Genomic DNA, 14427 nt, shown 5'->3' on the forward strand with positions numbered 1-14427 from the left:
GAATACAGACCCCTTAACACAAGAATACCAATGAAAATGTAGTGAGAGAACATTGGCCTTGCAGCAGATTAGACACCAGTAAAAAGTAATGTGAAGCAGTAAGTTGCTTCCATGAAAAAACAATAAAACTATCCAGCATGTAAAAATGGGACTATAATGTAAGCAATGAGACTAATCATTGATATTGGTTAAAGGAGATGCCAATGGAATGAAAAGAAAATAAGAGAGAAAACATTTGCATTGTGGGAAGAGAGGTTTTACCTGGGACACTTTGCGCACAACCTCCCCGCCGACCGCCAGCCCCTGAACAAAGGACCGTGTTGCCACAAATGTGCGTGTGACCATCGTCTTCATCACACGGGGGGTTTCTCCGAAGGGCCGTAATGTCTCTATCTGCTTGGACACACACTCCAGGTAGTCCTCACCTGCAATCAGCATACACATTTTTTAAAGATCTTTATCTAAGTTGAGAACACATCGAAATATTATGCCTTTATAGAATATAAAGCAATGTCAAATCTTTAATAGATTAATAATTAGGATGATATCCTTGACAGTGTCAAAGCCACTTCATAGTTTCTGCGATTTATCGTATATACATACTTTGTATCACTACTCTTCTTTCTGAAAATGAATGTGAATTAATCCATGCATTTGCTCTTGTTTTTATTTAGTGTTCTACGAAAAATCTGGACGTACTTATGAAATATTGCTTGTTCTCCTGGTAGAAGAGCTTCTCCAGCAGCCGGGCCCAGAATTCATTGAGCACCTCTTCAAGGTTGACGTTGGAGCCTCGGTAGTAGTTTCTCAAATCCGTGTACAGTTCAGAGAAGATCTGGGCATTCTGGTAGTATAATAAGCCAAAGGTTTGATGGAAATTCTCCTGTAGACTAATCGCAGAGCGGTTCAGCAACTCCAGGAAGTAACCTAAAAACAAATAAGGAAAGGTAATGTTTTTAAACACATAATATCTCATATTTACAGTGTTAGCAATCACACTCTAGTGTACTATTTTGTTCTGTGGCGTTGTTTCGCCTCCATATCCTCACAACATCTTTCTCACCCACCATACATCTAGTGTGTACTGATCAATATAAAGTAAGTTGCTTCTTCTATAAGAAGATGTGTTGGCCTCTCAAATCCATAAAGCTGTCTGTACTACTCCCAGATACAGTAACTACTATACCAAGAAATACATGATTTGACTTTCACTGCTTTATAACGACACTTGCCCACTTGTATAGCTGAAGAATGTGAGAGTTTACCTCAAGGGAATGTCAGAGAATTGACAGTGCTTCAGGGTGCGATGTATACATGCTCCAAGTGAGGATTTATAGATAAAGGAGAGTCACTACGCTATACTATACAATGTTGCAGAAAAGGTTTCATACAGACCATCTACATTCTTGAGGGGAAGACAAGATGTAACATAGACCTCTACATGCAATGCAATCAGATACAATTCTTCAAATAATTACAGCCTCAAAAACAGAACACTTTAGAAACCCTAAGGTTAAACCGTCAAATTAAATGTAGCTTTAGAATGGGCAGGTGTTGCTAAAACCAATGACTCACTGCAATGCATATCGAGTCTTCTGTGGCCAGTGGCATAAACATTTTTACATCCGTCTTGTGTGTAAACAATGTTTATAAATGAGGCCCCTGCTCTGCCAAGTGTACGGCAGCAGAAGGTTCAGCACAACAACATTGTTCCCGAACCATCCATCCATTCAAGGCCAACATTTGCTTTGCATCCCCACACACACACAATGGGTTCAAACCTGATGCGAAAGTGTGTGTGTTTATCTGTTCCTGTACATGTGAGTTTGTGCGGCATGAAGATGGGAAGCTGTAATCTGCAGCTGGGTTTATTTTGTAGATGAATTATCTTTGCCTGCCACTAGCCCACATCGGGAGGAGATGAAGAAAGGGGAGTTCTGTGGCCTCCACAGGGGACACCCCGCCCGGAGTTAGCTTATTCCTCTAACGAAGCTGTTTTAATAAACATCATAACCCGCCAAACATACACAGACACTTCAGCATAAACAAAATAAAAACACACCCTTCTCCTTACAGTTTCCCTGAGGACAACATATGAAACAACCTAGCCAAACTATAAAGAAGCAAAACTCCGACACTCCCACATGTGAAGGGCCTCAAGACAATCAAAGCACTTGGAGTTAGATAACATTTGAATATGCTAAGCTCATCTTGACCCATCTGCGTGGCATTATCTAAGCACTGGCCTTGGATACTGTATCTCTGTTCTGTTTTCCCACTCATTAAGGAACACCAGCCGGCCTGTTTGACTGTGCTTTCTTTTCAGACTCTGAGCTAAAAGGTCCACTCTCTCTAGAGCTCTTCATTTGGAAACATGTATTCTGTTCTGAATGTTAACACAAATGTTCTCCAATGATTTATTGGTAATTCCACTAGAATATAACCGCTACATACATAATTTCATACTCTTGGTTCAGCATCATTTGATGTCCAACCTACGCTTAGTGAATGATTCCAAAGTGTTACAGTATATCTGAAAAATGTACCCAAGTCATTTTGGAAACATCAAGGGACACTCAAGCCAAATCCAACTATGTTTTGGTTTGGAAAGCTCTACACTCTCTTGTTCCGTGCCATGACCAGCTGCCCTTTCACATTTTCCTTAGTTGGGGTTACGCCCAGAATAATGTCAGTGTACATTATTTGTAAACGGGAGTTAAAGTAATGCTGTCAGTTACATTCTTTTTGTTGCACACAACTTACAATGAACTCTGGGCATACATGTGTGCTCCTAAAGGTTGCAAAAAGGTTATAGAAGACTGATATCTCTAAGAACCTAATGTATGGAATTTAAATGTTGGCTTTGGATTTTGGGCTTTTGCTGTATTGCGATGAAAACCTGAACCTGCTCTTCCTCATTGGTGTAATAGACGATAAGCAAATAACATTTTCAGCTTTCACATTTAAATGTGTATTTTAATGATACTGTACGTGGCCATTTTATTGTATTGTACAAAACAAATATAATTGGATGACAAAAAAGTTGGGGGTACCAGGTTAACATTTTGTGATATATTATTTATAAATAAATAAGGGGAAAGAATAACAAGTCTATTTTTAAAAGGCAAAAAAAGGCTGATAACACTTTCTAGCAAGCTCCTCATTACAGCTCTAAACCTTAGTGAGCAGGGCGACAGACAATTTAATGAATAGTGTGACGCGTACATCTTTGTGTGTGAAATAAATCATTTTTTAGATCATCCTGCTTGGAGAGATCATTGCTTCTGACAGGCAGCAGCAGTATGCACCGTGTTGGTTTAGTAGCAAGACTTCCTAGCTGGATGGCTCATCATCCCCCTGCTCCCTGACCTCCTGTCACTCAAACTATCTGGACACACAGCTCTGGATCAGCCTCAAAGTACCAGGAGAGCTGCGTCTGCACACAAGGACACGTGTCTGTGCATGCCAGCACGCAAAAACATACTTAAAGGAGTCAGCACAAAAGCACATGCACACACATGTACACAGAGAACTTTGAAGTGACAGCACAGCACATTCATGTGTACACACAGACAGACAAGGATCACAAACACACACTACACAGGGTACACAGTGGCAGGCAGACGGATGGGAGCTGCTGCGACAGGTACAGCTTTGCTTTTAATCCCCATTACAATTCAGCCATACTGTAAAAAATGGCCTTAAGTCTGGCTAAGCTAAATGGGTTTCAGTGGAAATAGTTTTCAGGTGATGGGGGTGAAGTTATTTTCTCCATTAAATAAATTATCCTCATTTCTGTTTGCAGCCTTTATGTAGTTGGGGCATGTTTTTTAAGTGCCCTGGGATCAACACATGTGGAGGGCAGAACTTGTTAAATGGTATCATGCTGTCCGGTTCTCCTCTGCCCTTCAGCGTAAGTGAATAATGATCATCATTAGTATGACACCAACCCCCCCCGTGCATGTGTGTGGGCATGTGCCTTTGTGTGTGGAGATGACCTTTCTCATTCTTCATCTGTTTGCGTCGCCTACATATAAGCTCACCACCTCCCTCAGCCCCCCCCCCCCTTCCTTTTACTCTCTCCCTCAATCTTCTATCATGCCATAAAGCCTAACCTCCACCTTCAATCCCCCAGCGTCTGCTCTCCAGGGAAGGAGTGATGTGAGAGGGCGACTAATTGCTTATATCCCAGCACATTGGGTGTATAGGGGACAAGACCGCACAAGCAATTGTTGAGACACTTTCTCCCAGTTTCTGTGTAGGAACACTTGATATATGGATTTGAAATATCAACTTACCCTTCAGCGAGTGATGTCAGTTAGTGATGAGGACTAATAATTGCTACTTTCCTAGCTACTGTATCTTGCCCTGTAATTTGTATCATTAAGAAATACATAAGGGGGTTACTTAATTGTAGGCCTTGGCTATAATTCAAAATGGTATGTGTAATAGGTTTATTATTTTTAAAAGTTATTTTGCACAGGATTTGCAATAATGTCTTTATTAGCACTACTGGAGAGTATCCTTTTTTGATATCATTATAATACTTAAACCCGTTAGCTTAGCTGTATTACTGATGTTTCTTGGTTCATGGGACAGTTCTAACTCACACACACACACACACACACACACACACACACACACACACACACACACACACACACACACACACACACACACACACACACACACACACACACACACAGAATAAGCTAAGTCAAGCATGTGCGTCTTAATGACTTTCTTCCTGCGGTGAGACAGGAGTTAATGATTTCATTTGTAATCACATTGAGCTTCACATGCAGGCCACCTTGACATGTCAGAGCCTTTTTTTAAACTCTATTCCTACACTTACATATCCAACTGTTTCCAAAGCTGGTCTGAAGTAGTTTTTCTTCTTCTACAGCCTCTTGGTCTTATCTAAATCCATGAAGTGCTTAACACCAGACAAGTAGCCTCTAACTCCACGTGCCCTCTGTCTCTCTGGTTTCTCTCTTACATCAGTCCTCCCCCTCCTCATTCTGTCTGCCGTGTCAAGTTGTGGTATTGACAAGAGATTCAGTGTAACACCGAGGAACCATTGATGTTCCTCCAACTGCCAATCACTCTCACTGAGGGCTTGGACTGATCCCAAGTTACTTTCTCACACAGGTATTAACTGACCGAGGCGTGTGCTACTCACTCAAGGATAATTCACCTTCAGGGTTCTCATACAGAGGCTTAACACATCTCGAAACATTTGCCACTGCCTAATAAATGTAGAACTCACAGCAGCTTGATTGAATGATCTAATCAAAAACCGGTTGGTGATAAAGTAATCACAGCCTGACAAGAATCGCTGAATCTTTAACGACTTGTTTTTTCTCACCTAACTCTCCAGTGAAAACTCATTTTGGTTTCAGTTTCCTACAATTGGCAGTTAACTGTCTTGCAAGTGCAGGGAATGTTTTAAAGCACAACGGACAATGCTGAAGAATAAAAAAAAAAGGTTGCAACGAATCCAAATTCTTGGAAAAGCTATTTTCATTCTAATCACTAGTTTTTTTTATAGAATAATTATACTAGACACACATGTAAATGGAATAAAGTAAAGTAGATACTCACTGATGTTGATGCTTAACGCATAAGTATAATGTAGATTCATATAAATGCTCACATACTGTACAGTAACTGGCCATAAATAAATACACTGACTGAGAAACATGACAGATTAACTGTGAGCCAAATACTGACATGGGAGATTGAAAAGAAAAGGAAGATCAGTGAAAAAATAAGGGAGTATGACAGGGAAACAGAGCCGCAAAGCAGCCATTGTATATCTCTTTCATATTTGACAGCCCTAATTCTATTTGTCCATTTGGCAAGTGCTGAATGATAATATTAGCTGGATGGTTCTTTGGCAGGGAGGAGAGAGGCAGACAGACACAGAGAAGATGAAGCATATGCCAAGAGGAGAGGAGAGGAGGAGAAGATCAGGTGCTATTGGTGCATTAAAAAATAAAACTCAGAAAGCATACAGTTCTACACACTGCTCTAAATGTGTTATTCTAATGATGTAAAAACTAAGCTGCATCTGGGTCTGATCTGTGTTGAAAAACAAAAACATGTTGATTTGCTGAAGGCTGCCATGAGTTTTGGGCAATATCCAAATCATGCCTGGGAATATTAGGCGTTTGCACAAGAAGGAATTGTGCAACATTAATGTGACTCACGGCATGAGTTCCAGCCGTTTGACTTTGTCATGTCGCTACCTGTAAGCTGAAAGTCATCATATTTATCAGGTTCACTCACAAATATACGCTCGGTTGGAAGTACATTAGGCATTAAAGAGGCATTTGACAGTGCATGACATTTCCCATCAGTAACAAGGCAACAATAACAATGGCAGAAAATACAGCTAGACTTGTCTTCAAGCATGAAAATCTACTTTCATAGTAAGCCTCCTGGTTAAGAAATTATAATCAAAAATCAAAAATGTATAGTGTTTGGTTATTGGCAATAAGACTGATGGATGATTGACTGATGCATAAAACGCAATGCAAATCAACCTTTCAGTGAGCCAAACTATTTCCCTCCTTAATTTGACAAAAATATTTGTATAAAGCACTGAGATGGACTGTTAGGTAGCAAACAGCCAAGCAAACGGTCAGAGTGAGAAACGGAGAGCTGTAATATTTCAGGCACAGCAAGACTAGTCTCTACTCTAGTCTGTATCCCACCTTATGCATTTTCATTTACTTTCCCTTTCCAGAACAGACCCCCAACCACAAGTAGGATCCTCTGCTTTTCATTCTTAATTCCTTACTTGTGCGAGGGGCAATGAAAGAATACAAATAATAGGCACAAACAAAGAATTCTGTCCTGGGCGCATTGCATGCATAAAGGACGAAATGGGAGCCATTAGACTGTTTATGTGTCAGTCTGACTCTCCATCAATAACGACACTTATCACACACAAACTGAGCCCCAGGAGCTCTGCAAGCCCGCCTTAGCCAGCATTTAGATGCTATTAAAATGTCCCTTATATTAAACAAGCCGACATGCCACATAATGCATGTCATTTATCAACAGGCTCTCTGTGGAAGCTTTTATTCCACTTCCTCTCTTTCCCTCTTCTGACTTTCCCTTTATGCACCATTTACCCATGTCTGTTTCTTCTTCTATCCATCTGGTTCTATTTTGCATCGGTTTTCCCATGCTTGTTACCTCCCAAACCCCATGCCATTCCTTACCCTCAATATCATTTGGTTCTGTTTTTCCCTCAAACTCATCTAACTTTCCACTGCTTGCCCCGATACCATCCTCTCAAAGACTGCCTTCCTTTTTCTCTCAATCTTGTTTTCTCTGTCTTTCATTTCATCCTTCTAAGGCGCCATCGCTCCTATTGAGTTATGCGTTTGGCATAATTAGGCCAGTGTACTCCAGGTTCCCGCCGACGTGATTTGCATGCAGATGAAATGAGCCAATCAAGCACCACAATGGGAGCAGATGTCCTTGTCTTTCATGATGTCATCAGAGGTGACCCTGAAAGCAGGACATTAGAAGGCAGGCGGCCAGAGGTGGTAGTGAATTAAATCTGTGGCTTAATTGAAGGAATATTTCAACACAGATGTGGAGTGTGCCACCAGTGTCCAATCCAAGTAAGCATTGGTTGCGTGCTTTAGACGTGAAAATAAATCAACACCGTAACTAAGTGTGGTAAAAGGGTATTGAAATATAGTCATATACTTAAATGTATTACAGTTTTGACCTATAAATGCATGTATTTGCACTTGCCTATGACCCAAGTTGTTCTTATTGGGATTACAGTGTGTTTTTTCAGAGGTCTCAGTGAGCTGGCAGACTATTATCTGAAAAGAAATTCAGCAGGCTGCTGCTAGTTATCGTGTGATGGCAAGACAGACCTGGCCTTATGATCCAAGGTTAGGGCCTGTTTCCTGAAACTGATAGGATGCAATAGAGAGTACTTGATGTCATTCACGTAGATTACTCCCCTCAGTCAATCTCCATGGGAAGAGATGGAATTACAGTCCAGCTGGGAGATGTTCAGAGCGCTACTTAAATGAATAAATAAGCGTGTCCTGCTTGGTCATCTAGAAATGAGTCTACCCATAAGCATGTCAGCCAGCCAGTACTCTTCAAATCAGATTAAGCTCTATGACCACTGATCTGCCTTGAACTTTAATGGGCTGGAACATACTGGCCAATAAGCATTTGGCTGCTTATGAATACTGTGTGCTTGTGCAAGAATGTGTGTGTGTGTGTCTCTGTATGTCTGTATGTCTGTGTGTGTGTGTGTGTGTGTGTGTGTGTGTGTGTGTGTGTGTGTGTGTGTGTGTGTGTGTGTGTGTGTGTGTGTGTGTGTGTGTGTGTGTGTGCAATATGTGTAATGATGATTCAAGACAAGCGAGTAATGAGTCACGTTTCTGCAACCGTAACTCTTTGTATCTAACATGTCATCTATCTTGTCAAAACAAAAGACTGACTCATAAACCATGTTATCTCTAAAAAGTCCCTAAAATATTCATCTGAGAACATTTGGCTTTTTACGTGAGTAACACATTTCATGATGAATCAATTGTTTAAAATAGTTTCAGTTAATTGACTAAGCCTTATCTCTGGAAACATAGCACTAGCCATGAACAGAGTTAAAACAAGAAGTCCGGCTCAGCTAAATGTTCTTTTAACTTGTTTTCTAACATCAAAAGACTGAGAAAATCAAGAAAAAGCATGGATTCACTTATCTCATTTCTAGCCACAAAAAGTCTTACCCACTTCCAAATTTGACCTTTTTTTTTATCAAGGCATGGTGTTGGAAGACCTCACGTTTTGTAAGCAGTGGGTTCAGGACAGGAGTTTGCAATTCTTAGCAGCATTTTGAAGATTTTTAAATCTTATTATGAAGTTTAAACAAGAACCGTTTGTATAAATTCAAAAATGTATGCTTTTAGATGCAGCTATATGAGGCAGTAGTACAAGTGAACACACCACACACACACAAACACACACACAGTGAATCCAGATGCTAGAGATGGCACCATTAGGCCAAACACCACCTGCCAGGTTTAAGCTTCCGTCTGTCTAACACACCTGGTGGCCATCTAACACAGAGCTCCCTTTGGTGCCATCACTCTCTGTGTCCTCTCTGACCTTTTCCCTCTCACTTTCAGATATACCCGACATCTCTCTTTCTCTGTGTATCCCTTTCCCTCTCTCTCTCTCTCTAGCTACCACTCTCAATTTCCACCTGTTTATCTCTTTCCCTCGTCCTTGCTCTGACGACTTGTCCCCTTTTCTCTTCATCTTTTCCCTTCCATCTGTCTCATCTTCACTTGGTCCTCTCCTTCACCTCCTTTGTTCTTAATCTGCATTATACGCTGCGTCTTAGCTTGAAACAATATATTATTTAGTTTGTACCTCTCTACACAGTATACATGACCGTGAAAAAGTGTCGAGTAGTAAGTGCAAACCACAAACACACATAATGTAGACAAAGACCAATATAATTCTCACATTAAATCTGAAGCTTACAAACGAATACATGAATATGAACAAGCATTTGCATGCTCACATATAGCATTCAGTGTACACACTGCAGGCAGAGAGCCAGCTGTATGTGAGCACGCTGGTCCTCTAATCTGTGGCTTGGTTGGGGCTTCTTCCAAAATCCCTGGACCTAAAAAGGCCTAGCCTGCCTGGGCTGGAACAGTAACACCCTACACTTAGCCACATGGCGCTAGCTAGCCCACACCCTGCTAAACACAGCCAGATGTGCAGGCACTGGCAGAATGGTACAATGTCACTGTGCTCTCCTTCAGCAAAATGAATAAAAAACTCTGTAATTAGTCAGGGATGAGCTAATTCTCACCTATTTTCAACCAAATATATTACTTATATTTTCCCAAGATCCAAACACCAATGAACTTCTGAAATGCTAAAAGTGTAGATGTTTATCAAAGCCTGAAACAGAGGTAACTCATCGCAATGTTGCACTTTTCACCAGCTAACAATAACAACCGGATGCTTTATCTAAGAATGGCTGGATTTTTCCAAATGGTGCTGTTCATGTGGCAGCAAATGTAACATATTATGGTACAATTAACCCCAGTCTATCGTTAAGGTCCCGACTTCAGTGAACGCAGTCAACAACAGATGGTTTTTAGACCTTAAGGTCTCAACACACATACTTTCTATCCTCCTCTGTCAGCTCCAAAAACCCCATCTGATGCCTAATGGAATGAGATAAGGGGACATGGAAAACAGGGAAGAAAAAATATAAAGTTGACCGCAGCAAGATTCTGCATTTTGGAGAGAAGAGAAGACTTAGGGAAATGTATAAGAACACATCTGGCAAACACACAAACAAGCTCAAAATGACTTTGTTATGAGGCAACACACTTAGCAAGTGTGTGACGTGTGTCTGTGTATGTAAGTACAAGGTTTTGGATGCGCATGGTAAGAATGTTTAAAGGTCGGGGCTGAGTGCTGCTTGAATGTGTGTGTCTGTAGTCTGTGTTGTTTACTGGCATGCTTTGCTAAATGAGGTGTTTCCCTAAAGAATGGGAAAGCTCAAGAAATGTAGGATTACATAATCTTATTTGAGATAATTTGTATGTCCTGGAAATGTGTGTGCGTGTTTGTGCACTTGGCAGCGTGACGGTTTCTCTTTGGCACAGCCGAGAGTCCCTGTATGAAAAGGAGGGACTATGAGGAAGAAGGACACAGAGCGATGGAATAGGAGTAAAGAAATGTCACTCTGCCACTAATCACTGTGATCTGAAAAGGTCAGGCTAACTAGCCAAACTCAGAGCTTCGGCTGACGGATCCATTGTCGCTGACTGGCCGAGGGGAACAAGTGGAGCACAGAAATACCCTTCTATTAACTGGAGCAGGTCATTAGACACAAATAATTGCCTTGGTGCGTCAATTTCCTAAGATTGAAAATCCCTCTCTTTCTCTCTCATTTCTTCTCTCACACTTGGAGTGTTGCAATTAAGTACTGATTTTATTCCACATTATTAAGAGCTTAAACAACATTTTGCTATGGTGCAGAGTAGACTCAGTGATTCAGACTCTTGCTATAATGTATTCCTCATCACAGCAATTATGACATGAACCTTTTTTACTTGAATGATTTGAGTTGGGAACTGTAATATGTCATGGGATCTAAGAGTTAAAGCCAGACATTTGTAGTAGTTGTTTAGTGTATGAAGCCTTATTTAATTCAGATGATGGAATTCAAATAATATCCAATCCTAGCATGGAATAGGCAAGCACATTTGATGAAATGGATCACATTTTCTTTGGATGCGAATTGGATTCAAAGTTTTAATAATAGCAATAACAACTTGGCATTCTGTCAACACCACTGCAAGGAATCACCAACTTCCTCTGTGAAGCATGTGAGTAGATCAATGCTCTTCATCATTCTGAAAAGTGTACAACACGATGAGTTTTACTTATCTCTTACACTTATATTCAGTGTATGTGTTTGTCTGCAATTTTGTGTTGGCTGGGCATGTGTAATAAAAACTCCGATACTGGTAATACCATCAAAACTGACACAAAAACACTCAAAACTGGGTCCTTGTATGTGTCAAATGTTCAAGTGGGATGAGCTGATTATTGTTTTTCTCTCATGTAATTCCCTCATACACGTATTGTGAATACACAAACTCACCATCGAAGGCCTTGTACTGTCCATTGAGGGAGGTCTGTAAGGACCGGCCAGCATCTTTAAGAAGTCCCTCCATCTCCCTGCGGCTCAGCATGGCCAAGGTGTCCTCCATGTCACTGGTGCAGCAGGTGTAACCCTGGGGACAGATGCGCAGGTGCTCCCCTAGAAAGAGGTAAGGTGGAAGAAGGAGAAAAGATGGGGAAGGGGTGAAGGGAATTGTCAAGGAAAATTGGAGAAGGGGGTTGAAGAAAAGCAGAGGGAGAACAAACATGGCATTAGCATCAAGAGCTTCCATCAATTCAGTCAGCGCTCAACAAAACTGAGATTAATAGTTCTTATACTGCTGCTGTATAAAATACTCAACAGTGTACATGACAGTTTAAATTGGCAGTGGCTGATTTTATGGCCTTAAACCCCGTTTGCTGGCAGTGGAGGTGTGTTCGCCCGCCTGATTACCTGGCGAGACGTGGAGAACTCTGTGGAAATGGGAGCAGTGGAGCAGGAGTACGGCAACAGCTCCCATACAATTTTAATGAGCACTTCTGACACGCATTCCTTTGCATGCATTTGCAAACACGTGCGTACACAAACACAGACCCACATACTAGATACACAAACTCAGTTAACGAGACGAGGAGTAGAAAGGATCTCTGGCTCAGTGTGTGATGTTCACATACACATAACCAAATACCATATGAGAGAATTCAAACAAGAGCTGTCAAAATTGGTTAAAACAGCAGTCGAGCTGCAGCGGAAATGAGAAGAACGTTTGTAAGACAGAAATAACATCTTCCAAATCAACGCAGCTAAGCCCACGGCGAACACAAATCATGTGGGTGATTTGTAGTAGAAGGGAGCATAATATGTGGTACGACACTTTTAAAGATTCCTCCCCACTATTAATATCCATACACAAGCATTCACACACACCTATTATGAACCCACAGTGTACACACACAAGCACACAATGATTAACAAAAAGGCTCTGATTTATGTAGAATATGGCACACAAATCACAGTGAGAGGATTTTGGTGGGAAAAGGAAATAATAGATACTAAACTATTCTGTTGTACTTCTAAATACAATTAAGATAGACTGCTCCTTTCTTATCAAACATAAGAATAGTTTAAATCTTCTGTTACAATGACATACACAACGGTGCGCAGACAAAAACATTACAAAAAAACTTGGCAAGTATGCAGATAGGATCGCATCCTTTGAGCTCAGTGGTCTTCATCAGGCGTAGAGGTAATAACTATGTGCTTCTATATGCTGATGTTAATATGTAGGATAATTAAAAAACATAGTTATATATATATATATACATTTTGAAGACAACGAGCAAGTTATTGTTGTGTCACCTTACGCCTGTGACCCTTTTTTGCCAGAGTCGTAAAAAGAAAAGTGTTTTCGAGTTCAGTTAACTAACTGCATTTGATGATACCACTTATTTCTTTCAGAATGCACATACAATCACCAAAGACGTGGACACATGTAGGCAGAAAGATTGCTGTTTAATGTCTGGCTCAGGAGTGCTAGATTTACAGTTAGAAATTAGGTGATAAAAATGTGTTAGTGACAATGTGTCATCTCCCTTGTTATTTGATATTATTGTGCCACTGACTTCACTTAATGTTTAGCAGTATTTATACTGTAGGCAGACTGCACACTGTTGTATCATTTCCCTTCCCACTCCCTCCATGGAAGAGGCACCTAACTGAATGTCTACCTTCCCACCCAAAGGCCCTGCTGTGACAGGCATCTACCTGCCAGACATTCCTTTGCCTTTCTTCTCTTCCCTGCTTGTCGGACCTTTGAAATCCTCTTGCATGGATTTCTTCAGTCCATTACTGCACATGGGTTCACTAAAATGTCCACACAAACGGACGTGCACACATTCACTCACAACTCTTATAAGCATGCCCCTGTGTCTATTGGCACATCCTTTTCATGGTTAATGTTGGGGATTTCTGTGTTCACCTAAGCTTCATTTACTGTAGACGTGGGCTGAGGTTATCGCTGCAACCCCCCCCCCCCCCCTATCCAGACTGCAATCTAAGCAGTTTTTTTTTACAGTCAATGAAGGTATGACGAGAATCCATGCACTTCACTGATTATGTGTCAACCAAGTTTCTGTATCTGCCCTTTAAGAGCATCATCCAGGCCAACTCTAAAGTGGAGCAATTAAAGGCAATTTTCTTCTTCGAACACTAAAGTGAAGGACAGGCTGCCTAGATAGGAGGAGAAGGTGACATTGAGCTTCTCTCAGCACTCTATCACTGGTCATGGTGTGACTCACATCCACACACCAACAGAAAGAGAGAGAGTTTGGACCTGGAGAAGGACACACGTATGTTAGTCTGTTTGATTTGTGTGTGTCGGTATGAACAAATAAAATGTATTGAAAGGGGGATGAAGTGAAGTCCAGAATTGAGAAGAAAAAGAGAGGGAGGATTGGGAGAGTGAGAGAGAAGCTCGATGGAGGAATAGCATACAGCGCAATCAGGGGTCCGCTGCAATCTGTCAGCCCCTGTGACGGCCGTTTAAATGCCTGGACTGGTTTGAGTGTATGTGTATTACGGGCCTGTGGCCATTTCTTCCAGTGCAATCTGATAGCTGCCTGCCATTCAAAAGACATCTGCAAAAGGACAATACTCACTGAGAAGCCCAATACACACACTTGACACACACAAATGGATATTTGGAGGTGTGAGGCTTCCAGATGCAGCCAGGCACACAGTCTCTAGAG

At 41.2% G+C, this 14427-nt stretch overlaps 1 protein-coding gene across 3 annotated transcripts in view; it reads right to left on the minus strand.

Annotated features, from left to right (window-relative positions):
- Positions 1 to 14427, minus strand: part of gpc1b (glypican 1b) — a 64281-nt gene that overhangs the window by 13691 nt on the left and 36163 nt on the right. For all 3 annotated transcript variants that reach the window (XM_034226144.1, XM_034226143.1, XM_034226145.1), the window contains 3 exons: positions 11681 to 11839; positions 700 to 927; positions 262 to 425 (listed from right to left, as the gene is read on the minus strand). In XM_034226144.1, coding sequence (XP_034082035.1) covers positions 262 to 425; positions 700 to 927; positions 11681 to 11839 — 551 coding nt within the window. The remainder of the gene's footprint in view (positions 1 to 261; positions 426 to 699; positions 928 to 11680; positions 11840 to 14427) is intronic.

The sequence above is a fragment of the Gymnodraco acuticeps genome, unplaced genomic scaffold (assembly GCF_902827175.1).
Source record: "Gymnodraco acuticeps unplaced genomic scaffold, fGymAcu1.1, whole genome shotgun sequence".
NCBI lineage: Eukaryota > Metazoa > Chordata > Actinopteri > Perciformes > Bathydraconidae > Gymnodraco > Gymnodraco acuticeps.